Source organism: Anser cygnoides, chromosome 12, assembly GCF_040182565.1.
Source record: "Anser cygnoides isolate HZ-2024a breed goose chromosome 12, Taihu_goose_T2T_genome, whole genome shotgun sequence".
In the NCBI taxonomy this organism is placed as follows: Eukaryota; Metazoa; Chordata; class Aves; order Anseriformes; family Anatidae; genus Anser; species Anser cygnoides.
In genome coordinates this window covers 6,799,263-6,826,017 of record NC_089884.1, presented here as the reverse complement: position 1 = coordinate 6,826,017, position 26,755 = coordinate 6,799,263, and the positions used below count along the sequence as shown (strand labels likewise).

Sequence of the window (26,755 nt, the reverse complement as noted above, 5' to 3'; positions counted from 1 at the left end):
TCTAGGACAAAAAACAAATCTGTTCGTGCTAGCAGAAAGAGTGATACCCTTCACCTTCCCCTCAAAACCAGAGTCTGTAATTTAATCAAAAGCTAGTCATGCCTTTCATGCGTCAGTGTAGTAAGACAGAGAGAAAACTGACCCATTAGTTACTTTTAACATATTAAGAGGATAATCTGATAATACCAGATCAGGCTGGCACCTTGTTATAGATACTAAACGGCATCTTGTGCTTTTCTTTTTTTGTAGTTACAGTATAATAGTGGCTTGTGCAGGCTTTTTTTTTTCTTCCCTTTTATATGCTAGATGAAAACAAATTCTTCACCTGAAGAAACTATGCCTTCTGTTCTGCCAAAAGCATTTACAAATATAGCATTTACATCCTGCGTTTTTTCTTCAAGGTATGCAAAGTAATCTAGAGTAATATGATAAAAATGAAAGTTCATTAATAACCAAAGCATTAACACACCACGAAATAAACAAAAGGATCATTCTTCCATAAGCATAAAACAACTTATTTTGCAGTATTATATCAGAGAAAGAGGAAAACTAATTATGTGAAAACTCCTACGAACATATCAATGTCTCCTTTTCTGTAATTGCTTCTCTTGCATTAGAACGCACAAAGTCTGCTTGTTCTGATACCACAAATATTTCTTTGACAGTGCTTCAACTGCAGTTTTTCATGAACTGCTTTCCTGGTGTGCAGGTATCAGCTATGCATGTATAGTGTCCTGTGATACTGCCATAGATCGTTGTTCTTCCTATGCGTGAGATTCTGTTCCCTTTGACTGTATAAAGTAAACATCCATAGATCAAAGTAAAGGTAGGTGATTTATCTGTACATCACCCTTGCTTCTCTGTGTACAAACAAATCCAACACAACAAGTTTAATACAGGCTTCATGCACATATCAGATCTTGCAAGAAGCTATGTTGTACTGTTGCAGTAGGTTTCAAAATATAAATGAGAGAAAGGCACACTGAGAAGAAAAACGTGAATTACTAAGGGCAGCTTGCTTCTGTGTTGATGATTAAATTATGCACAGTTAACGACCAAATTTTCAAAGTTAGGGTAAGGGAAAGCTATTCCACTTAAAGTTTACTTCAGCAGCATTTAAGTGTAATGAGCACAAGTTCTAAATGAATGAAAATGGAGCCATGAATAAGGTGATTTTTAATAAAGACTCTGCAAATAATTTGTTCCCAAGATGCTTATCTTAAGTAAATATTAATTAAAGCTCCAAGTAATATCAGTGCAATATGCATAGAGGAGTAAAATATACCTTGGAGGAAAATATATACCGTGAAAGTACTGGGGATCAGTAAGGTACTGTGTTGTTTTTTTTTTTTTCTCCCTCTAAAACATTGTGCATACCTGATCATGGAATTCTTGCTGCTCTTATGTGAATTATTAAGTTCTTACCAAATGCCTATAACATTTCATTTAGATTTCTTCCCCACTTAGTGCTGTTTAATAGGACTTATATTACTTCATAATTTATTCTGCCCTTCCTAGCTTTTATCACTAAGTGACAACGTAACCCAGTATTCTCTTTGGCTTTATATGCTGTTGATAGCAATGTAACATGACTATGATTTTATTAGAAGAGTGAGATAGAAAGAAGCAAGACAAGACTTAGATATGGGTCCATAATAACGCCTCAGATACATGACATTAGCTGTGATTAGCACAAAATCAGGTTGGGTAAATGAGCTGTTTTAGGAAACTCATACTTCACTTGTCGAGTCAGTTAAATATGTAAGCAGAAGTCAATTATTTTCAATTGCTATATATTATTCATAAACTGCATGAAATTCAAGCTACATGAATGGAATCTAATTAAACAAGTAATTTATTTTAGTTCATTGCTTTCTTTTCTTTTTTTTTTTCTTTAGAGCTTCTGAAATTGTTTGCTTTGTCTAGCCTGCCAGTTGAATACCTGTGTGTATAAACAAGCAATTTTGCCTTCTAGAGTCTTCAGAATGTTGCTTTATGCATGCAGAGAATATTCATACTAGACTATTCTTTAAATAGATGGATAACAAAAGATACATGATGCATATCTTCATTTCTCTGATGTCATGTAGCACGTTAGTGGAAAGATCAGCTTGAATTCTTTAATTTCCAGTTATGTCCCTTAACAACCAAGCCCCTGGGCTGTGTCTTAGCATCACTGAGAGCCTTTGTGATTCAAAGCATTTGTTGGGGCTGCAATCCCAGAATTCTACCAAATCTCAGTCAGCTCTTTAGTTGCAGGGAAACCAGATCTTAATGTTTCGGAATGAAGTACCAGACATGGAAAAGCATTTTGGCAATATTTCTGATGAACATAGGTTCTAACCTTTGTAACAGCAATATTTGAACACCGAATCAGACTAGTGTGAGACTAAAACACTTTCAATTAACATAAACACAGCCCGCAGATACAGCACGTTTCTAATCTACCTGATAAGTGCTGTGCTAAGAATTAATTAGTTATGGAGATACAGAGGCCGAAAATACTTTTCTAGAAGCCATGAGACACTGGAAATTGAAAGTACAGTGGTGAGTCATGATACGTGTTTTTGGGTCAGGACAGATTGTCATTTCTATTTGCCCTTGTGTGCCACAGAGATAATAGCTTGCTGTAACTGCAGGCCGAAGGAAAACAACATGTAGACTCAGTTCCTGATGGATAATGTGAGGGAGGGAAAAAAAAGCACTCAGAGGAAAATAACATAGGAAGCACTGATAGATTCCCCTGAAGAAAATGTGCACTATTAAAGATAAACTAGTCACATGCTTCCAGTTAATTAAATTAGAAACAGGAGATTGTATACGGGTTAAACTAGTTTGTCACTTATTTGAGAAAATAAGAACAAACCTGTTAAATGGAGCAAGCGGCTGATTAATTATTGTGAAGAAGCAATATTTTACAAGAGTAGTCTGCTTACTGAAATCCATTAGCTGGCTTTAAAGTAATAAATTGGCACACAGTCCCTGTGTATTAAACTGACATACTGTACCCTTGCAAGGAAGTAATGAGAGTCCTAGCTGGGGGAGAGTTTTACCAAAGCAAAGTGGATATATTTAGACATCAAGGACAGAACTATGAGAGATAAGAGTATTATTTCTTCTGTATTTATCTTGAGTATTTGACTCAAGCATGTTTGCTGTACAATTCACTTTTACTGTCTGTGTCATAGAATTTAAGCTATTCTCAAGAGTCAAGAAAACGGTTTCATGGAGGCTTTTTCCTATTTGAAAACAATTTCTGGAATTTTTAATTTATGAAGTATTAGAGAACAAAAGCTGCATGTTTTATACCCCGATCTAAACATGTGCTGCAATCCATTCCCTTTTATTTCTACTGAATAATGGCAATGAAACATCTGCCTGCCTTCTCTTACAAAAAGGTTGATTAAATGTATGCCAATACATTACATCCACCAGTAGAAATAATTTTAAATGGAATCTCATAGAAAGTTTCCTTTATCTCCTGCTCTGTAGAGTTGGTAATACCAACTCAGTGAGTGTTTTCTGTCACTCAGAGAACTGACTGTTGGATGCCATGGACGAAAAACTAAGTAAAAAGCAGGTACCAAAGGGAAAAATATTAGACACTAAGTTTTCAAAGGCACATTGAGATGCTATATCATTCTTGTGTTGTAAACTGTTAGTGTGCTTAGTTTAAGCCTCAAAGCCTATGAATGGAACCTAGGATTTTTCTATGTGTCAGAAAATGCCACTCACACTTCTTTGTTAATTAGTTCAGAAAGCAAGCTCTCAGTTGTTGAAGTTGAACTGGCATGGACTGCTGCTGTGAGAAATTCAGCTTTTCTCCCAGAGTATCGTGAAGGAGCAATCTGATGTTTGTGTGAAGGTTTGTTAGTGATTGTTTTCATTCTCTTAGAAACTTTTTGGTCTCTGTTCAAATTTTTGAAAAGCCTATTTTCCCAGGTGATAAGGATTTTTTTAAAAACAAAACAACAAAAAATGAGTTAGAAATACTGAAGTCTAGTTGGTAACGTTGAGAGAGCTGAGAGATGTCATCATTGAGTGGCACAACATAAAATACAAATAATTCAGTCTCCCCTTGCCTTTGAAACCTTCCCATTTTCAGACTAGGAAGAGAATCCCTGGTGATTTCTTATGAGGTTTGGGCCTCTGATTTGCAGTAGATCAGACTAGGTTTTTTGTTTGTTTTTTATTTTCCAATAATCTACAAGTCTAATACTTCATTGATTAAAGAATGCCTAGAAAGCTATCCAAGGATAGATAAAAAAGACTCAATAGGGAGTGGGAGATAAGAATAAAAATACCTCCTTATATTTAAACGTACTAGTCCGCTTTGTCTGAAAGATGCTTTGTTGCCAGCAGTGATCCCTGTGGCCATTTTCCATGGCTGATAGTGACCAAAAAGATAAATAGAGCAGAAGAGAATGAAACGATTTGTGAGACTGCAAAATTACTACGGTGAGAAACATCAGTAGATAATATGCTTTCTGCATTTCAGTATATTTTAGCTCACATTTTTCTGATTTTGTTCTTTATTATTATTATTATTATTTGGATGTTTGGCCTATAAAGAGATAAGGTAAACAAGCTTTTAGCTGTATTAGAGGATGTTTAACTGTCAGTAGACATACAAAATGTGAGTAATAGAAATGAATTAGGTATTTTTGGTTTTAGAAATATCTTTCTAAAGGGAACATTCTGGTTTTTCTTCTAGGATCTGTTTATTAGTGTATCTGTGTAATAGTAGCTAAAGAAAAATTATTTCCGTCAGCAAAACCAAATTTTTAAATAACTTTATGTTAGCGAACAACAATCATTAATCAAGATGAACGTTCTCACCTAATGAAAATGGCTCATAAATTCTTTTCAGTCATTTTAAACAAGGACAAGTTTTAAAAGCAACATTACTCTTGGGCTTAAAGACATCTCTTAGAATAATATAATCCAATGCTAATGTTATAATTGAGAGTTTTATTTGGTATTGCAGTTTCATAATGATATTATTGCTCACGACAGATAATGATATAAATTAACACCAAGGCAGCAAAGCAGATGTTGAGTTGATACTAAAAGGTTTCCATATAAATAGCTTGCTGTGAGTGATTGAACATAAAGATATTTTGTAGGGCAAATCCATATGTTATGCTCACTGACTTAAAGAAAATCGTACTAAAATGAAGCAGCATAATATAAGATCGTCAGTTGAGCAACTGACTTTCAGCTGTTCTGATTTTACTGAATATGCTGGTTTGAGTATCAATGTTCAGTTTCTGAATTTGGCATTAAAGTGCATGCATTTGAAAATGTAGACCATATGTGTAAGAAATTAGGCCTCAGGTTATCACAGGCAACTCCAAATATTTGTTTATGACCATTTGGTTTAGTATAATAAAGTACAGTTTAGTATAAAAAAGTGAATTCCCTACCATCGCCAAAAACCCACCAATCTTTAGAAGAATCTGAATTTTACTCTATTATATGTTATGGTTACAACCTGGGTAAATATCTTAAAGATCTTAAACTTTCCTGAGGAGAATGGGCATAACTTTTCAGTTCTTTAGTGGAAGTAAAAAAAAAAAAAAAAGTTTTTTTTTTTTTTTTCAATTCGAGTAGCATCCAGGATAACTGTAAGAGTTCCTACAGGTAAGGCTGTGCTATCCTACAGCTAGCAAAATGTGTGTTTTTGAAGTTCTTGCCTATTTTCCTGAACTGTAGCTAGTATACAGCTACAGTTTTTATTATTATTATCATTATTATTACATTTTTATTTATACATTTTATTATTTTTATACAGTTTATTATTATTATTATTATTATGGTGCATCTACACATGCAAGTTTAATTAAATTAGATTAGAAACTGTCTTAGCTGAACCAGTGGCATCACATGAACATTTCTGCTTTGGCTTCCTTGCTATGAATTACATAGCATTTTGATTTCAGTCAATGTAACGCAAAGCTGAATGAGCATTCACACATGGGCATTAAACTTGTAAGCTAAATCAATTTTTATATCAGTCATGTTGGTACAATACTTATGCAGAGTTACCTTTAATATAGTCTCCAAAGGAGACATTTTTAACTGTGCCAAAAGAAATATCAACTAATAAAGCAAATAGGACTGAAAAATACATTGTAAAACTCAACTGGTAAACAAAATAAACTCAAATATCTTTCATCTTACCTAGATGAATGATTTCAATCTTACTGTAAACTGATATAGCTCAAACTAAGGATAAGCATGAGTCATACTGTCTAACATTACAACTATATTACAATTTAATGTATCTGTGGTTTTTGGTTTTACTTAAGTAGAATTTTAATGAAGATACGGAGCAGCACACAATGGTCAGATCTGGCTTAGAGAGCTCCTTGAATAATGGAAAAATATGACAATGACTTATGAGTAATTGGATTTGCAATTCTCATGGTACTACTTTCTGAAACCAAAAAAATTTAAACAAGAAAACAAAGGAGAAATATTTTCTCATTTGGATCTTCAGAGACCTTTGGTATTTACCTTGATGAAATTCAAGAACCTACATAATTGGCTTACTGACTGGGGATGGATTTTATTGGAGAGAATCCATTGTTATGAAAAAGCAGAGTTGTTTTTTGACACAAAATTAACGTGCTCTTGTAATCTGATCCTACTTGGTGGATTTGTATATGAAGCTTCCCAGACTTTGGAAATGATAGTGTCAAGGCATTTTACTGATTACATCTTTATTGTCTAGAAGACTGAATGTCTGCTGTATTTTGTAACCAGTAAGTTTAGTTCCTAAGTTTTGGAATATTTGATACCATAGTTCTGGAATCGACCACTATTTCATCTCTATAGCAGTAATAAACAAATACTCAAACTTCCTCTGGATAAGCAGACAGAGGTACTACAGAAATTTCTATTTTTTTTAACCATCCCATGTTGTGAAATAATGCTCAACGTTAGAAAGGAAGGGTCTGAGGATTAAGGTCTTCAGGAGTAAACGTACAGAACTCCCTTGAAATATTTATAAAATACGATGAAAAGTTACAATGGCAGAAGTGATGCAGGTAACAGGTTTTGCACTTGACTCCCAAAAAGAATCGTCTCCCATTCGGGAAGAGTAGGAGAAGCAGCATATGTTTTCATGAGACAGTATCTTAGTACAAGGTTCAAGAAGTAGAAGAAAGCAATGTGTAGTCAACAATCCTTAATTACTGCAGGACAAAAAAGAGACAGTCCTAAGTGTTGCTCAGAAAGTCTCTTCAGCAAAACCTAGTCCTTCATATTTCAGTTATATTCTGGTATAACTGTACATGTACAAAAATGATAGAATTAGCACATGTCCAAGAATCACATAATAATTTGCAAGCTGATTTTTTTTTTCCCAAAGTGGCAATGTTTGTGTCCATTTGCCCAGAGGCAGAGTAAGACATGCATTGACTTGGAACACCTTGCAGCTAGTTCGCTGTCAGAGGCAGTGCAGAATATGGTGAAAAAGATTCTTCAGTCTCTGGAGAGTGTTCTGCAGATGTCTAGACAGGCCACGTGAAATGCTGTGGTTCTGGAAATATTTCAGACTTGGGAGTTCTCATATGGCTATGAAACAATATAATTCCAGAAAGCTTGTCTCTGATCTTTCACTTGTGTGTGAAGAGAGATCTCTGTTTGCCAGATTCCCACAGAGAAGTAAGCAGACGGGATTGCTGCTGCAAGGCTGTGCAGAGGAAATCAACAACATTCACCTTCTGCAGTCTAGGCATTATAATTAGAAAGACGACAATACACAAAGCGGTATGCTTATAATTAAGGGTGCATTTTCTGAGAGTGGTGGAGGGGGAGAGTTTAATGACTCTCTAACTCTTAGAACATGCTTATGTGAAAGAGAAAAAATGAGGCATATTTGTGGGTTGGTGCAGTTTTCCTCCAAATATTTTTTCAGAGATCACAAGGCTACATGGCTTAGGCAAGGGTTTAAAAACTGATGTGATAGAGCTTGATAATCAATAGTAACGTATCTATTTTTAATTGCTTAGCAATGAATGTCATAAATTATTTCATGCCATAAATTGTGAAAACGTTGTGATGGAGTACAGGAATACACCAAACTGAACTTTATCTGTGAATTCTGTTCAGGCAGGGGACTGCTGTATCTTAACCAAATACAAAGGGTTTACTTCTTTTGCCTGCAGCTGCCAAAGCTCCTTTGCAGCCAAAGGACTTTTCCCGTGTAAGAGCTGCTGCTGCTGCTGCAGACCAAAGCAGACTCTTGCTGGAGTGGAATGTGAACCACTTCACTTTTGAATATCCCAAAGTTCAGGAGTGGCTGGGGCATCCCTGTACACACAGTTGTCTGTAGCTTAGTATAAAATGTGTTACTGCTCAGAATGGAGAAAGGGACCATAAAGCTGACCAGTTCTAAAATCCTTTATGTGGGGCTTCGATGTGCTTAAAGCCATCTCCCTAGTAAAATTTGGGACCATGCTGCCTGAATTTCTGCCAGCAATCCCAAAGAGTCAGGCAGCAGCCGGGAGTCTCACAGGTATATAGCAGCAACCAGAAGTGTGAGGTAGGAGGGATCAATGGCCGGTGGGTATGGGGAACTTTTAAACTTTATCACAACAGTTCTGTGTCCCTTCCACACAACACCGTGCTCATCTTCAGAGTGGCTTATCTCATCCTGGAGTTGATATGACTGTATTTTGCTATCGACTAGATGGACTGCTGCAGATTTGGGTTTGGATTTGGGTTCAGGAGTTCTGCCTTTATTGCTGCTCTAAAAGAAATTCTGCTGCTGGATCCCAAAAGCTTCATCTTGATTCACAAGATGTGGCTTTTCTTCTAGAGTATGTTCTAGAGATTTTTTCACCAAATCACTACCCTTCAGAAGCCACCCTTGAATTTGAAAGTAATAAGGTAATTTTTTACTCTATTAATTGCCATTGCAAAAAGATTTCCTTTTTCTTCAAGCATATCTTAATAACAAGTGATAATGAAAGAAGCTGCTCTGGGTTAGTTCAAACCAGTATTTGCTTGCCTTCTCATTCTGCAGGCTTTTCTATAGTCTTTTATAAAACTACTTTTTCACATAGTCTTATAGAGATGTCCTTTCTACAGTACTTCACTTTTAACCAACAGGGTAGCCTTTAACTCCTGAAGTCCTGAATACCCCCTGAGGTGTCCTAAATAGCAGGAATTCTCTGTGTTTGGGGATCAAATTTCAAGGTCTTTTCTCCTTTACTGTGTAAGAAAACTCCCACCAAACTGATAATCTAGGCCCTGTTTAGTAGTTCTGAATATTTAATCTGATGTTGGTTCTGTCTATTTTCTGCTTTATTCCTGTTGACTTCATAAGTAAAAGCTGGCAAGATTTGGCACAGTTATTTTGTAATTACAAGACTTTAAATTTCTTTTTCTTTGAATTTCACTGAGGCAAAAACAGATACTCATTGACATCAGCAGGAGCTTATAGGAATAAGGAAAGACTGAAAACAGTATGGTTCTGCAGCTGTAGCTCTCCATCTAAAAAATGTATAATGTTATAGAAATCTTCAGTAGCCGAGGGAGGACTTGAAGAGTCAGAATTTGCCTATAGCGTCAGTTTTTATTCCTTTGACATTTTTCTCATCTTGGGTCTGGTTTTAGTCTTGCTGCCATGGCAACATACAGTGAGGCTGAAAGGTATTCCAGAGAAAAGGTCTCTCCATGCTGACAGGCAGCAGAATAGAGAAGAGGCCAGAGCTGCTCTGTACAGCTGTGAATAGCAATGGAGGAATGAAAGGGATCAAAAAATGGCCTTCTATTTGCATGTATACAGGCAAAACCATTAGTGCAAAAGTTCAGTGTAACAGCAAAAAACAGGTGAGTCATGAAAATAATTTTGGTTTCAGAGGGATACTAGCAGGATGATGTGACTTGTTAGCTTTGTTGCAAGGAAACAGACCAGGTTATCTTCCTCCTTTGTCTGTTCTCTTACCAGGTCAGCAGCATTGCTAAGTATACTAACTTCTTACACTTTTGGTTGTATCTCTGTTTTCCCCATGTTTTTTCAATGTGAATTGGGCCCCAAATACCCTAAGATCGATGTGTCTTCCTGAGTGTGGTCAGTCCTCAATTTCTGTGTTAGAAACTGACTGTGCTCACTATGGGCAGGAATGGTGCCTATTCAAAATCCTGTAAATATTACACTTTTATTTTTATTATTATTCTAACGGTCTTGCGAGATGCTGCACACCCTCAAGCTCCAAGCAGAACAACAAGAATTTGAGAGGTCTCTTTAGAATTAGTGCTGTAGGTAACAGAGGAGAATCTGCCCAGGAAAGAAGACAGTCCAGGCCAATTGCAGATGTGGGTTTTCCAGCCATCCACGTACCCAGCTCCCATGCAAATGGTTAATTGGCACAAAGTTTCCGAGAGGATTTTGTCACAGCAGTTAGGTTAGCTGAGCACTTCTCCTGGCTGTTCTGCTGCCCGTGTAGATGTAGAACTTAGCAGCATGGTGTGGTGGTGGGCTTTAGTACTAGGTTAAATGTTGTGATAGATGATCTTAGAGGTCTTTTCAACCCTGAATGATTCCATGATTCTGTGACTTATGGTGCAAGCAGAATATTCCTATCATGAATGCAGATTGTTCCTGTGAAAATGTGCTGTGGTCTGTACAGGTTATTCAACTCACCCCCAAATAAAATAATTCCTCCCAGCAAATGGATGTTTTTGTCTGAATAACTCAGGGCAATTGTCAGTAATTGCACCCAAACAGTTTTTCTTCAAAAGCTTGTATAGAAGACTTAACCTGAGAAAGTATTGCAAACCAATACAGAAAAAATGAAGCTTAAAAAGGTCAGCATTTTTCCCAGTGAAATACTATTTTATCATGTTGCATAAACATGAGAGAGACATTTTGAGATTAGTGAGGAGGAGGAAATGTGCCAGCAAAACAATAGGACTAAATTTTGACAGATGTCACTTTGAGCAGTAGGCAGACAGTGATTAGTGCAGAGGAGCTCAGTGACTGCTCACCATGTGTGCATCCCCGGGGGGCTGCATCTAGGTAGCCTGTTCGGCCCCTTGGCTTAGCCCGAGCCAATTAACAGGGCTGTGGCAAGTGCAGCGTAAAAGGGGGGTTTACTTTTCCTCTGTGCACTCCATGCCCTAACACACTGGTAAAATCTGCATGGAGTAGTATACTAACCAGTTCACCTGCCTCAGAGCGGCCGGAAAGCTAAAAAACTATTGTCCTTGGCTACTTGGGTTTCCTCCCTTCCACAGACCAAAGCTAAACAAACATAGTCCAGAAGACACAAACTACATACGGTTTTTCTTTGGATGGACTGCTGTGTTCAGGAAAAAAAGCCCTATATTCCAATGACATGAAAGCAAACTCTTCTGGTCTGAGAAGAGTTTCTGCAATTATAATGCAGCTCACAGTTCATATTAAAGAGACCATAGCTTTATAATAGACCACAGCAGTAAGTCTAATAAAAATGATCTTGCCTTATGACTCTAATGAAAGCTGTAGTATTAAAGCTTTGCTTATGGGGTAGCTCAGCTAGAACAGACTGCAGCATGCATCTTTTTCTTCATTACTGCGTACAAATGATGCTTAAATATTATTGATGTTAGTGTTTGTAATTCTAATGGAGATAGCTCTGGGCTCATTGAAATAGTGGCTCTTATGAACAGCAACAGAAAAGAACCAGTCTTAAAATGAAAAATGGGCACATTTTTAATTCAGATTATTCTTTCATAAATCTGAACAAGATTTGGATCATTACCTGTGACACTTGGGTTGCCAAAGTAACCTTGACTAGCCAGCTGATGTTTGCACACCGCGTGACACTATCACCATGGAGATCCCGTCCATGTGATTTTGCAGACATGATGCAGTTGCAGGCTCCTCAGACACGCGACAGTGAGATAGAGAGGAATTAATTAGGGGTAAGGAATGCTTTTGCAGGCAGCTCTTCTCCATGTCAGAGAGCAAGCCTGCACAGATGTACCGCAGAAGCTAAATTTCCTATTGTTTTAGCTGCATAAGAGAGTAGGGTGAGAGTACTAAGAGGAAGCTCTCTTGACTTTCACAAGGAAAATTCTGAATTCTCCTAACAGCAAGTTCATTCTCTGCTGAGATCGGAGAAGTGGTCACAAAGTACTGATCCATGCAAAAAACATGTTTGAAGGATAATACTTATTTACAGAATGCGTGTTCAGGGAATTAAAGCCTGTTGAACACTGGTAATATTCCTTTATCAGCTGAGACTTTCAGCCTCTCCCAATACCTGCCCTTCTCATGCACGTGCAACCTAGTGGTGTCAGGGAAATTACACCAGTAATTTCAAGGAGTGGGAGTGAAATCTGTTCCCATACATAGAATATATCAAAACTAGCTGCCATTTCCTTTGTGTGCTTTCCTCTCCAGCATCTACCAAAACTCACAGTAGCACTTCAAAGTATATTTTGGATCTATTCTGCAGAACAGTACCAAATTAAGGACTGCTGAATGTTAGAAAGATTCCTTGAGATAATCTCTTTTCTCTTTTCCTGGGTATAAAACCAAGGCTTCTCGTTTTAAGTTCTAGTATATGCGTGTATGTTCAGACAATTATCTAAATCTCTTCACTAGTTCCTGCATTTCTTGTATTTGGCCCCTATGTTATTGCTCTTTATTTGTCATGAACTTGAAAGTTGACGATAGAGGTTGTTTGGTTTTTAAACAAACAAAACCAAAAGCAGACAACCTCAGAGAAAAGATGTGATTCTGTTTCTGGTGGTTACACAGGCAGTATGTGTGATCCCTCCTTTCTTGCAGTATTCTTTGGAGACCGGAATTAAGAGAGCCCCTGAATAAGGATATTATGCTTTTGCAAAATAGTTTGTTCCACCTCTTTTCTTTATCTGTGAAATTGGCTGTACAATGACAGATGGTTGTACGGTGCCGTTCCTATTGCTGCATAGTACAGCTGTGATTGGCAGGCTGGGCTATGGGCAGGTGGGGGCTCTGTGGGCATGGGGCGCACACCCCTAAGAAGACACAGTCCCTCCTTCAGAAGCTGTCCAAGAGCCAGTAAGTGCGGGAGCATGGGGTAACAAATGACTGTGGCATCTGTGGTCTGCTTCTCAAATCATCAGCTGGTTTCAGCCTCCCATATGCCCACCAAAAGAAATTTAGGAAGAGTTTGAAGGGTGTAGTGACACTGCCAATTTGAGGATTACTATTCAGAATCACTAAAGCAGCATCTTTGTAGATGTCTTTGCTGGACAATCTCCTATGTGTAAACGCAGTACAGGAAAAAATATGTGGGCGGTTAAAGTAATGGATTTCAATGGATGAAGGCACTATTTCAGGGCTAGAGTGGAACAGTCATGACATGCTGGAAGGTTTGTACATTTTCAATGTATGAACAGAGGACAAAAGGTGGTTCTTTGAGATGGTGTGTGGAAATAAACAGCGATATTGAACCTAAAGGTGTGGAACTAATGAGAGGGAAAAATTACGGTTGTAGATCATAGACTAAATTGATGCTGTGCCCATCTGGAAGTGAGGGACGTACCCTTTTTTTGGGTACTGGTCACCTTGTTTACAACATACGGTGATATAGAGAGTAGAACGATTGGTGAGCAGGGTAGATTACAGAGATGATTGAACTACTCTTGTGGCTTGGATGAAATTTGTATCTTTGGCATAAGATTCTTTAGCCTTCCATACTATGGCCTAATTTACCAAAAAGAGGAAAGGATTTCTTTGCTGTAAGTAGAAATCATGTCATATATTTCAGGGAAACCTACTGTCAGTAGAGAGGCCCAAGAAAAGAAAGTACACAATCCTCTACCACGATCCAGTAAACATGCTGGAGTGAAAGGTTAAGGAAGAAGCCTGCAAAGATGAAACTGTGATCCTGTAGCTAGCAGTTTGAGCAATAAACTGGGTTAAACCTCAAGGAGTTAAAAGAATATCATTTCTTCTACTTCACCAGTGTCTTTCAATTCTCAATTTTGTTTTCCTAAAATAAATATATAACTTCACTAAAAATGTTGATAAAACTTATACTACAGAGCTGAACAGAGCCAAATTTGCAAATGGATTGTATATAGAACATTCTCTGAGCAGTCACATGAAGGCATTTCTGCCCTTCCTCTCCTACCAAGGTCTGTTGGCAGTAATTGTTGCTCTTCTCAGTGTGGTACACAATACAGTTGGACAGAAATGGCTCTAATCCAAGAGAAGCTCTGAGATCCCAGCCATAATATCCCCTCAGGAAAATATACATGAATTGGCTTTGTCACAGCAGGCTCTCTTTGCCAGCTTTGTCGTTTTTATCCTGTGTTTGTATCAAGACTTCTCTGAAGAATTCGGCTTGGGCATTAGTAGCATAACATCTCTTTAAATGTGCAGGTATGTGTTAATAGATTAAAATTTGCTAAGAAATGGAACCGCTGCTCAATTGCCTATAATGCTAACACAATGCAATGGTTCTGTACATTCCCAGTTAAGCTCTATATACTGTATATTCTGTATATACTGGGTCCAGCAGAATGGCATGAGTAAGGAGCAGAAGGATGGTTCATAGAACTCGGAAACCATGCAGCACTTGGGGAGTTTAACGGCAAATAGGAATTTTGAATTTTCTTACAGGGCCTGGTAAGCATGTGTTGCAAAGGACCTCGAGGTACATTAGTTTAGTCAGTCTAGGCTGTGTTTTTTTGTATTACAGATGACCTCATTATTGCATAGGTCTTAATTTCCAGATTTATTGTCATTGCTGAAAAATACCCGAATGAGGATATATAATAACATATCCACGGCCGTGCCATTTGTTTAGCTGAAAGGGATGGGAGAAACACACTTGTTCAAAATTGTTTCTTCAATTATAAAAGGATATTCCCTAAAGCAAATGCAAATTATTTCCAACTGGGTTAGAAAATTTCTCTTCCTGTGTTTATTATCATTTTCCATTAGACTGAACAGATAGTGAAAGCTAATTCTGCTCTAGAGAATGTTTAAAAAAACAATACGTCAACCTAAAGTAGTATTGATGCAAAAGTGCATTTGAGGGAAAAGGCAAACTTGGGATTCCTTTTACTTCTCCTTTGCTATTAATCATTTTCCTCTACTACTGCCTAGGAGGGTTTATGTTTGATTCATGGAACAGTGCATGGCTGTGCAGTATTATGTTTTTTTCTTGTTTTTCAGTGATAGGTTTGCCAATTTTCTTTACATACATAAATAACACAAAGTTGGAAGCATTTTCCAATTGTCCACTAATGTGTAAAAACAGTTCTGATTCCAGTGCAGAGCTCTACGATACATATTGTATGTAGTTGGTGCCTCTCAAGTCTTAAATCTGTAGTTCAGCATTAGTTTAGACACAAACGCTATAAGGATTGAGTTACACTCATCGGACAACAGAATTTTTGTCCTTTATTCCAATGGATACTGTTTAAATTTGATAAGCATTCCCTTGCACTATTTCAATCTGAGTCCTCTGCTGATGCGACTGCATAAGAAATTGAATTAACTCATCCATTTAGAAAAAGTCTGATTCATTTACTTTGATTTGAACTGACAAATGTAAATAACAACCAATATAGAACAATTGGTGAAAAGTAATGTAGGGACATGCTTCTATAAGAAGAAGGAAACCTTTTTGATCCTTGCTACTGGAAGGGATACCTTTTTTGAAGTAAACCTCAGTCACTTCAGTGAATTCCCATTAAATTTCAGGGCTACCACATGCCTCACTGTACTACTGATGAAACCTGGAGTATTTTCCGAAGTGCAGGGGTGATCCACCATCCTCATTGGTAACGGGCAAACACTCAGACACAGACTTAGCCCAAGCTCCATACTGCACTCCAGGAAAGGCAGACTATGCTGAGCACTTAAATGTTCACTTGGAAAAGCAAATGATTTTATAGTCTAAGTAGAACAACTTAAACCTCAACCATACTTGCTTAGTAAAGAAGGTTTTTTTTATGTTCTCTCTTCTCTATAGTGGAAGAGGGAATGGTTTTAATATTCAGGCACATTGGGGAAAGAAGTACTTGCAGTCTTGGTTGAATAAGTGGACTGTTAGCAGCCGTAAACTTTAAAACAGAAAAATGACTCTTTTATGAAATAGCTTATGGTGTTGCACTAGTACAAAATTTGACTAACAGGGTAAGAGAGTTGCAAATGACACTAAAGTATACAGATGTTGTATCAGCTCTTCAACCTTTTAAATATTTTAATAGTTTCATCTGGATCCTGTAGTCACTACTATGGTTAAAAATCGTATTGTTCCCTTTTCCTCTGCCTGCTGTTTGCATTTGCAAGCTACTTATGAGTGTCCTGGAAACAACTGAACCTTTCTCCAGAGTCTTAAACTTGATACTGTACACGCAAAAAATGCAGGGAAAGCACATTTTCTGAGATTTGCCTTGCTAACTGTGATATGGTAGAGATTAAAGTAAATGTTGCATGCTTTGCTTTCTACATGATGTTATGGTAATAAATTTCAAAGATAGGCAAATGTATTTGCCAATTTCTCCAATTTTGTCTTATCCATGAGGGTTTTTCGTGCTATGCTGTAGACTCCTAAAAGCTTGATTTGACTAATGAGATTTATTTAAAAAAAAATACCTGCTGCTGTTTCAGAGTCTCTTTTGGATATTCTTGAAAGAATATTGTCCATATTGCAGAACAATTCTTATAGGATAGTTAGGTATTGTTTATGCGGTAAAGTAACTTAATAAAAGTTATTGTTATCTTGTGGTCTACATTCAGAGGTCAACCTTTTAACCAGTAGGATTCATAGGACAGGGTTCTCCAAGGTTAATTTACAATTATGTCCTAAGTCAGAAAGTCTTTTTTTTTTTTTTTTAGTGCATTTTTTCTTTTGTTCTGATAGATCTTTTTAAGTCTGGTGTTTACTAATTGAGTGAACCACTTGGCAAAATTAAGGTTATAATATTGAGTTCACTGCAGCCAGCTCTTAAAATAAGGCTGACAGATGGTAGAGACATTTTGTGCCCAGCATCCATTAAATTTAATTGAAACTTGAAAGCCATATTTGCTTAGTATCTTTAAACATCTCACACCACTTTCTGTATTGGACATTCAATAATGATTTTGGGTGCCTGGACCCCAGTTCAAGCTTTTAAATATATTGTGAGACCCACATGTTCCCAAGTCAGCACGTTTTTTCAAACTTCTATGTCATTTTTCTTAAAATATTCAATAAAACTATGTCACAGATGGCAGATCCTATTAACATTAAACTCTTTCTTGTCTCAACATATCCTGTTATGCCAGCAAAAAATTATGTGATGAGGATATGAAACAGCCTTTATGTGTACGTTTTCAATTCCTGAGGTTTCCCACCATGATAGTGAGAAACAGACACACAATTTCAGTTCATCAACACTGAGCCCCCACGAGTTCTAAAACTTGCCATGTAAAAATAAGTTCCTCTCCAGAGCATTAGTAAAAAGAAGTTTTTGTTCCTTTCTCGCATGTGCTAATTGCTGCCAGCTGTTAAATGTCTAGTGGTATTGGTAAGACACTACTTATTAGAAAAAAAAAAAAGTGGGTGGAAAAAAAGGTAAGAAATACACACTTAATGCAATGATAACCAAAATATTTCATTAATTACAGCTACTGCCTGGACATGCCGTTCTCTCTATAGGAAGACAGAAGATACTAATTGACCATCACAGGTCAATTCAAAAAAACATTTTATATTTTCAGTGAAAGTAAAATTTCTTCACAAATATTCTGCAAAGAAAAAATAAATTAATCTAACCAAACCCTGTAAGGATTAACTCCCTGAGTTACATACTACACTATTCAGGAACTATCATTAAGACTTGCATCCCATTTTGGCAAACACAATACAAAAATCAAGCCTTAAAAATTCATTAAAAACCATATAACTGTATATTAATTTTGTTAAAGCAGCTGATTGAGTGGCATTAAACATACTCTTTGGAAGAATGGAATTCAGTCTTTTCAATGAATGTGTACCTGTAAATTATCAATATGTTACCTTTCTTTCAGGTGAAGGAGGCTATGCAGAGAATCCATGACCGAGGTAATATAGGAAAACTAATTCTGGATGTGGAGAAAGCACCCACTCCCCTGGTGAGTGCAAAGCACTAAATACATGGCATACAGTCACACCAGGTAAAGTGTGGTAATGACCTTTGGAGAAATATCCTTCACAATTTTTTTGTGTAATGTTTTCTTCTAAATCCTAAATAGAACCAATAATAATAATTTATATTTTTAACTCAAGGTAAAATGCAGTTGTAATTCTTCCAGTCCCAGCAGTTAATTTTCTATGCAGTATGGCTGTCTGCCTCACTGAGAAAGTGTCTGCAAGTCTTAAATCAGGATAAAACCACCACATCTATTTTTGTCCCTGTGACAGAAAACAAATACACGTTTCAAGAAATACAAAATTCCTGTCTTAATAAGTAGATGGAACAGAAAAAGACACAATCAATATTACTTCAGTGTATGAACATAGAAGTGCTTTCTGATTGCCATACAAAAGTCAGGCAATACCTTTGGTAGGAATTTCTTTTACTTCTCTGACAGTTTATGAAGTATAATACCTAAACACTTTCTTTTGGAAGTGTTCTGAAGCAGGATAGTTGTGATGGAGCTCTGTTCCACTGCTTTTGGAGCGTTTGACATGTTAGTGAAATATTACAGAGAGCTATTGTGAAGGAAAGACATGCCCACGCCTAAGTCTTGGCTGATGATGTGGAAAAAAAACAGTAAAAAAGGTAATGAAAAATTGACTTCAAATGGACACTGAAGTATGAAGTTTGCTTTCAGACCTGAAATATCTCCTGTTCTGAAAGAACAGAAAAGAACCTGGAATTACAGTTAAGCTCTTGCTCACTTTTACTCTGAAATTGGCCCCAAATCCCCTACAAGATCCCTGCAAGGAAGAGGAATGCTTTGGGGACCTCACATATGAAAGTTAGGCATTATTTTGTGGCTCAGTTGCACCTTAAAACTGTAAAGAGAATCCCTAACACAACATTAATACATTCATTCCGTCTGTCCTCTTATTATTGTACGTTCACAGTAGCCATTGGTTAGAAGGTGAGAACAAATCTGTTACACTTCCATGAAAGGGTGTTAATTAAAGATATGGGTAAGTTCAGAGCATTGCTTTTTTTCTATTAAAATCAGGTTGTCTTTGAGATTTTTATTTTTATTTCCAGCAAAGGCTAGTAGCAATGAAACAGAGAAGGTACAATTTGACTGCATTTCTCATTAAAAAATAAATTTAATGGTTGTGAAATAGTTGTAGGGTAATACAAGAATCTTCTTGTGTCCTAACAGATAATGTTAGTGTATAACCATCACCTGTCTAGTAAACCAGACTCTTCTTGTGCCACCAGATAAAAGTCAAACTGATGAGGTGAAGTACAAGAGGGTCTTGCACCTTTACACAGCTTGTAATAGATATTCTTGTATAAAAAAATATGATGTTCTCCTTATATGCTGTCATGAACTACTAATTTCTGCAGTTTCCTACCACTTGTACAGGCATCTTCAATCAAATAAGGAAATGCAGTTTCTCCTCACTCATGTATCCAAGCTATGCGCTATGTCAATAGTCAGGTAGATTCTCCCAGTATCTGCATATCCCCTGCCTTAAAGTTTTTAAGTCATTATTTTTTGTATTAAGCAGTTGCTGTTAGTTAGTTTAGTTAGTTAGTTAGTTTTCATGACACCATGCCTCATGTGGGACCAGATCCCATCCATGAGCTTCATTAAAGAACCATAGTACCTATTTCTGAAAGAGCAAACGCAGAAGGATTTGTGAAACAGGGGTTCCGTGCATTTTGTGGACTTCCTACACAGTTGAATTTTCTTTTTGAGAGCCTTAATACTATTTTGCTACAGGTATGCAGATCAAAGTTCACTTGTACAATTGTCCTAAAAAACAGCTTTTGGTTACATAATATAGCTGTAATCCATGAGGTAACAGTTTAAAATTTGAGCTGAAAGCAATACAGTGCCTACAACAGTTTTGCCCAGACAGAACGTTTGTTTTATTGTTGCATCCCTGTCTTCTTTCATTTTTAAAGTCACCTTTTCAGGTGAATCAAACTGAAATAAGACTGGATAAAGCAATGTGATAGATGCTCTGATTTTCTTCATCTTTCATCCTTCAGATGGCCAATGACAGCACAGAGACGAGTGAGGCTGGAGAAGAGGAGGAAGATCACGAAGGGGACAATGAGAATAAAGAGCGCATGCCATTCATCCAGTAGCAGCCAGAGGTGATGGACGCAGAAAGATTGTTTAAGTAGAAGGGAACGAGACTGGGAAATCTATTCTGTGCATCAGTGAACAAATGCTGTAGTACAGTGTGTGTTGTATTTGTCTGCAGTCAGCTGAGCTATGAGCTGTTGATCATTGTTGTTTTGAACTCAAGTGCCATTCTCATCCAGTGCAGTATTATGACATTCCTGTGTAATACCCACTTTCCCTGTAGGAGTCCCATGGATTTTTGTTTCAGTTTAAAAGCCTCATTAATTTACTGTGTAATTTTAGATGGGCATCTTTCTCATGCAGATTCCAACATTTTGCATAAAGTTATTTGAGGGGGGCGGGTGGGTTTTTTTTTCAAGTTAACAACCACAGTAACAACAAAAATCCCCCACTTGCTGTCTGGAAAATTCTTCTAAATGGAGAGAGGATTTTAAGTTTGTGGATTTTCAGTGTTAAAATAGTTTTCCTTTTATGAACCACAGATAAAAGTTGCAAAAAAAAAAAAGATGAGGTTATTTTCCTTTATCATGCTTCCTCATCTTATAAGCAATCCTATCTTCATTTTCAAAAATACCTCATTTAGAATTGTGGAATCTGAAATCGTGCAAGAAATCATTAATTGAGAGACTTTGATTAGTATTGTATAATCATGTTAATCATCATCAGCAGTAAACACTTCATTCAAAGTGCCAGCTACCTTGCTTTTCTGTTGATCTCCTGAGTTATCGCCCCATATGTTCTAGGCAACGAAAGGTCAGGGAGGCGCTCTTTTTAGACCCTGAACAATTAGCGTTGTTATTGACAGTTCAACAACATCTTCTGCTTAGGACACATTGACTCATCTGTGTTTAAAATCCAAAATATTTTTAAATTACATTTTTAAATCCTATCAGTAAGGATCACTGTTCAGTATGTGGAAAGAAATTTATTGGCAGAGTTTACTGCTCTGAAATCAGTATGTATTGATCAACTGTCGAGCTAGAGCTGAACTCTTACAGCAGTTAACCCTTTAAAAAATTACTTGTACACCTTAATCCCATCAGAAATTATGCACAGGGTAACTTTATATAGGTGAATAATGCCATTAAAAGCTCTGCTCCATATGTACAGTTATGTCTGTGATTATTTGAAGGATCAAGTGTTCAACGACCAGCTAGTCTATCTACCTCCCACTAGTGGAAACTGTGTCTATACATGACAAAAGTGAATATTTTTCCTTGTCTTTCACCTATCCAAGCAGCAGCTACTCAGGTCCTCAATGGTCTTGTTAAAATAATTATTTTAAAATGACTGCAACCACCTTCAGTAGAAATGCTAAAAGAACACCAGAGACCTTGTATAATGCCATGTATCTTTGAATTAATATATTTTTAGCAAAACTAAGTATTTCTCCAAGCATGGCTAGTTCACCTAAATCTACAAGTATCTAATAGTGATAGAAGTATAAAAATAATTAGAAAAGAGAAGTTGGAGAGCTTCTCAGGCTTTTCTCAATGTGAAAGGAATTGTGAGTCTGGATGACTTTTATGTGTGGTTTTAGGGGACTCTCTCTGGTTCTGTTTTGTTTTTCGTTTGTTTAATATTTGCTGCCTGAGTATTAATGTCCATCTCCTTACACTGTGCTCATGAAGTTGCTGTTCTAATACTAGATAATTGTGCAGAACGGTCATTCTGAATAAGTTTCCCTTGAGTTAAACAAATTCAAAAATAACAAGAAGAAATAACTCTGGAGAAAAATGTCAAAAAAGCTTTTGTCGAAATATTAGTTAAAAAAAAAAAACAGATTTCTATAGATGTTGATGCAGAACTTCATTATAGTTGATTTTCTTTTCATGTTGGACTTATCTACACTTCCAGTGCCATATCAGACCCAAACAGGAACTCTATACACAGAAAATATATATATTCAATGAGAGTTTTCCATGTTTTGGGATTGACAACTGAGCTTTTAAGAAAGGCCATTAAGTTTTCACAATTCATAAGCTGACAACAGTAGGAAACATGCCCAATTTTGTTTTGTAGTTAGTGTAATGATGTTGTCCTGCAACAAACCTTAACATAACTAGGAGCTTTGATTTGACGCCAAAGTGAGCAATATTGCTGGTGACCTTTGAGCTGGCAGTAAAGTGGCATTCTCAAGGCCTTAAATTAGTAGGGCAAGCAGAATAGCAAATCCATTCTTCTGTTATAAACCACAGTATGGTTGGCTCTACAGTTAAATTTCCCTTCAAGATATATAGAGATGGGTGGTCATGGCCACAGACATCATAGGGACAACAATCAAATGAAATCATTTTGGCTATTTCTTTCTGGTTTTGTTAGCAAGGCAAAAATACTCTTCATGCTAATTCATACCAATTTTAGGGCCATTTTCTGATCAGCAGAATGTCAGGTAATTGCAGTGAGTACAAAGGAGTACTTCGAGATCTACCTAAGCACTACACAGATCAGTATTACAATCACTAAGCTAAACTCTACTCTGTGTTTTCCTGGTGTTAATAGGGTGTATATGAAGGTTACTAGTGAAATGAATGGAAAGTTTTCAGGTACTTATTCTGGAAGCTAGCAGAATTTGGCCCACAAGCCCTAAATACTAGAGTACCACAAACAGGTTTGAAGCGGTAGAGGGCATGCTATACAAAATGATGGTGAATGATTGTTACTGAACGAGTCTTATTGCAAGAGAAATGAAGGTTCGTGTTTACTACTAACATTGTTGTTTAAACAATTCTAAGACAATTGGATAGTTTCTTCAAGTGAAACAAAGTATTTCTCAATTTGCCTTAAAGGAACTGTGAAAGCTTCTCTTTAACTTAAGCCTGATTGAAGTGAACTGAAACACTGTTTAACTGTATTTGTTGCTTTAGAGCTTTTGTTATATTGTGCCTACAAAGCAAATTATGTTTACATAAAAATATAAATAAAATATTGAGCATAGCATTATCCGTGGCTTACATGTTTTATTATAATACAATGTTCGCATTAGGGAACTGACTTGGAATTGGTTAAGAGGAAAATCTGAGGTCTCATTTTCTGTTTTGGTCACTGAGGGATAAACAAAGATTTATTTTTCTTTATTACAGAATACATCAAGGTTATTAAAATGGCTGAGTGTGCTACTTTACAGAACATTAACAATTTAGTATAAAATATTAAATGTTACAATCTAAAAACTTCAAAACATTATATAGGCACCATTCATGAAGTGTTCAGTGAAGAGTATTATTTTGATAGGGGTTAAAACTAATATCCAGAATTTTTGCACTCAGATTGCACTGAGAAAAAGGCTTGAACACGTAAGTTATTCTCAGAGTGAAAGTTCCTTGTAGAAGTCAAGGTTCCCTAAGGAAATAATGATAAAAACAGGATCCAAACAGCCTCCACCAAATGAGCTGGTAGAAAGCACAAGGACATGAATCCTGCTATCCCTGGGTCGTGGACTTACTTAACTCAGGGCTGCAAGGAGGTGGTTCAATTCACATGAGATCTAAGATTACCTCTCCTGAAGACAGTTCTTACAGTTTCTTTCAGAGAACTGATTATGGTTACCATACCTTACAGGTAATCTCAAGTTTATACTTGAGTACATGTCTTCAGAGATCTCCCTGCATGAAAGGAAGAAATGGTTCGATGAACTTCAGTTTAATATCTGAACAAAGAGAAAATGTTAGCTTTGGTTAATTCCTGTCATGCCAGACTTGTTCTAAAGCCTATGTCCCTGGAAAATCTCACTTCAGTAGTTACTGGATCTGCCCTATAAAAAAGGCAGTTCTAAATCTAAAAGCACGCATGAAAAGATGCTGATGGAGAAAAAGGAGCAGAATAAATTTCTGCCCTCTGTTTTCCAGTCTTAATAAGCAAATAATGATCGGTGCATCCCTAATCATAGCATCAGAATAAGGCTGAAAGCAAACAGCCTTTTGACAACTCTCTGTGATTACTAACAAAGCTCTGCCTTTTACCAGCTTTCCCTCTGGGCCATCTATACAAGATTGTCATACACACAGATGCTGCTACCAGGCAAGCAGGGATGCAGACTTTGCATGGCATCTGGCCAGAGAAAATGCAAAAAAATCATCTTAGTATGCTGAGTATCCCAGGTCTTCACCTCATTCCCTCTTTTTGTGCTTCACTCATTTTCTGTGAGCTTAGTCATTAATCTTGGTGGGTTTTGCCAAAACATATTCCCCTACTATGGACGTGACATCCAGCACACACAGCACAACAGCTTGGGCTCCTACAGAACAGTGCGGGAGTGTCCCCTGCAGCCCCTGAGTCCCTCGGTGTGAGCAAGTGTTTTGTTTCACTACAAGAAGAGCCAAAACAATCAACGCCCTATAACTGATATCTGCATCAAGACATCTCTTTTCCAAGCAATTTTTAACATCTAGGCAGACATATTAATGTTTTCTTCTGAGAGAACAGGTTAGAGGATAAATGCAAATGTAGCTTTATCTCCTCAGTCGGAGCTGTCGTGCTGATTGATTGCCTTCAGCTGATCCAAACTAAACCATTCCTTTTGTGTCTACCTGGGCTCTCTCTGTCAAACACATGCAGCAAATGGCACGGTTTTCTGAACACTGGCCTGATCACTGCCATTTCTAACAATGCTGTGTTGGGCACCTCACCACCAGGATACTGTTCAGTAACTGGAAGGTGTGAACACAGTGAAGATAATACACAATTAGAGTATAAATGTAGGAAGAGAATTAATCATGTACAGCTCTGCCCAGGAGTAACAAATGAGTAGAATTTGCAGAATACTATCTGTTGATTTATTTGTATGTTTTACATCTATTAACCATATGCCTGATTTGATTAATATATATTTGTGGTGATTATATTTCTCTTCTAAGGATGCTTAAACTCCTTCAACAGTGTTTAAAGACCACATCCATATTCTCTAAGGATGATGAAGAAGAAGCCGTTTGTCAAACATTCAGCACTTTCTCCATCAGTTCCCAGGGTTGTAAAAATGGACACTTTCTTCATCCAGTCTGATTCCTGCCCTCCTTCATTCATCAAAAGCATTTTTCAGGAAACCTAACAGCCTGCTAAGCAGTTCAGACTTTTCCTCTGGTAAGAGTAACTTTACATTCCAGTAGCTACTTTGCATCCCTGGTTAAGGAGAGAAAGCTGAGAAAGAGTTGGTACTACCTTAAATTTGTACATACAATCATGCTTCGGACACAGATTCTCTTGTATTGAAGTTTTGACTGCAAAAACACAGGTAAGAGTATGTATTAGGTGCTTGAAATTTTGATACTTATTATTTGGGAGCTTCTCCTATTCAAGGTTGGTATTGGAGATAATAGTCTCTTCGTGTCAGGAGCTGTATATAGCTTATAAATGAGGTTATACTTACTGTGTTTTGCTTTTTTTTTTTTTAAATTCCAATTTATGCTCCATGGAGATGGACAGGTGGAGCAGCCCATGCTCCCGCGAAGCAGAGCCAGGTTGACAGGGAGGTAGCGGAGTGGTGTGTGTCGGTCACTGCCCTGTCTGCATGCTCCTGTGGCAGCCTCCAAGGCCTTCTGTTCTTGCTCTTATTTGCTACATCTCTGGAAATCTGACTCAGTTCGGGGAAAGTGGTCAGAGCTCAGTTTAGCTCCTGCCACTGTATAAAGACACGCAGGTTTGGCAAGCTGCAGAGCAACCCATCAGCACAGCCCACTGCTGTTGCACCATTGCTCCCCACTCCAGCCAGCCAGGTCTGCACAAAGCTGAAAAGGGGAAGGCGCAAAGGCTGCCTCTTTTTGCCATGTAAAGGGCTGCCTGACACTAACACCGCTGTTGCTTAAGTCCCTATCCTCCTTGGAGCCTCGCCCCCACGTTGGCATGGGGGTCTCAGCCTTCCCTGCAGGGCTTCTGGAAGCCCTGCACCACTTGACTGTTGATCTTGTTCTTTGCTAGTGCCTCAGGAAAAGTAGTTTTTTACTTCCTGAAGAACACCGCATCATGTCCACTTTCACCCCCCACAGTGACAGACAAAATCCTAGAGGACATAACATGGGTAATTAACCCTTTACCTACGTGAACCTTTCTTCTCTTCCCCCAGGCATTTTGGGCAAGATGAGGAAAGAAGGCCAGAAACAAGCCTCACCAGCTTTCATAGTGATTGGCATTTCTCTTAAAAACTCAAACACCTGCCAACATGGGAAATCAGCTTTCATTTAGAAAGGTACAGTCTTCACAGTTGTTGGTAAAATCTTGAAAACTGATTGAAAGAAAACAGAACCTGAAAAGGCAGAGGAAGAGTCTTTAATCCTGCAACTTGTGAGCACCCGTGATGTTTTAACATCAGTTGCAGACATCACTCATCTCCCTGCAGCCCCACAAAATTGCTGCCTGGGCACCCTGGGATTAAACATGTAGGCTAAGAGATGCCACCGGCACTTGTTAGTTTAGGAAGCTGTAAGAAGGGGGAGAGGGTTGTGTTGTGGCTGGGTGGGAGCCTGCAGGGGTGGGGGCCTGCTTGTCTTCCTTCAGAGATTAGGA

At 37.5% G+C, this 26,755-nt stretch overlaps 1 protein-coding gene across 1 annotated transcript in view; it reads left to right on the top strand.

Annotated features, from left to right (window-relative positions):
* The window catches only part of VAT1L (vesicle amine transport 1 like), a 54,055-nt gene extending 30,855 nt beyond the window's left edge, over positions 1 to 23,200 (top strand). Inside the window, exons 8-9 of the mRNA XM_048068912.2 lie at positions 18,017 to 18,100; positions 20,158 to 23,200. Of these exons, the coding sequence (XP_047924869.1) occupies positions 18,017 to 18,100; positions 20,158 to 20,256 (183 nt within the window). The 3' untranslated portion in view covers positions 20,257 to 23,200. The remainder of the gene's footprint in view (positions 1 to 18,016; positions 18,101 to 20,157) is intronic.
* The last annotated feature ends 3,555 nt before the right edge of the window (positions 23,201 to 26,755 follow it).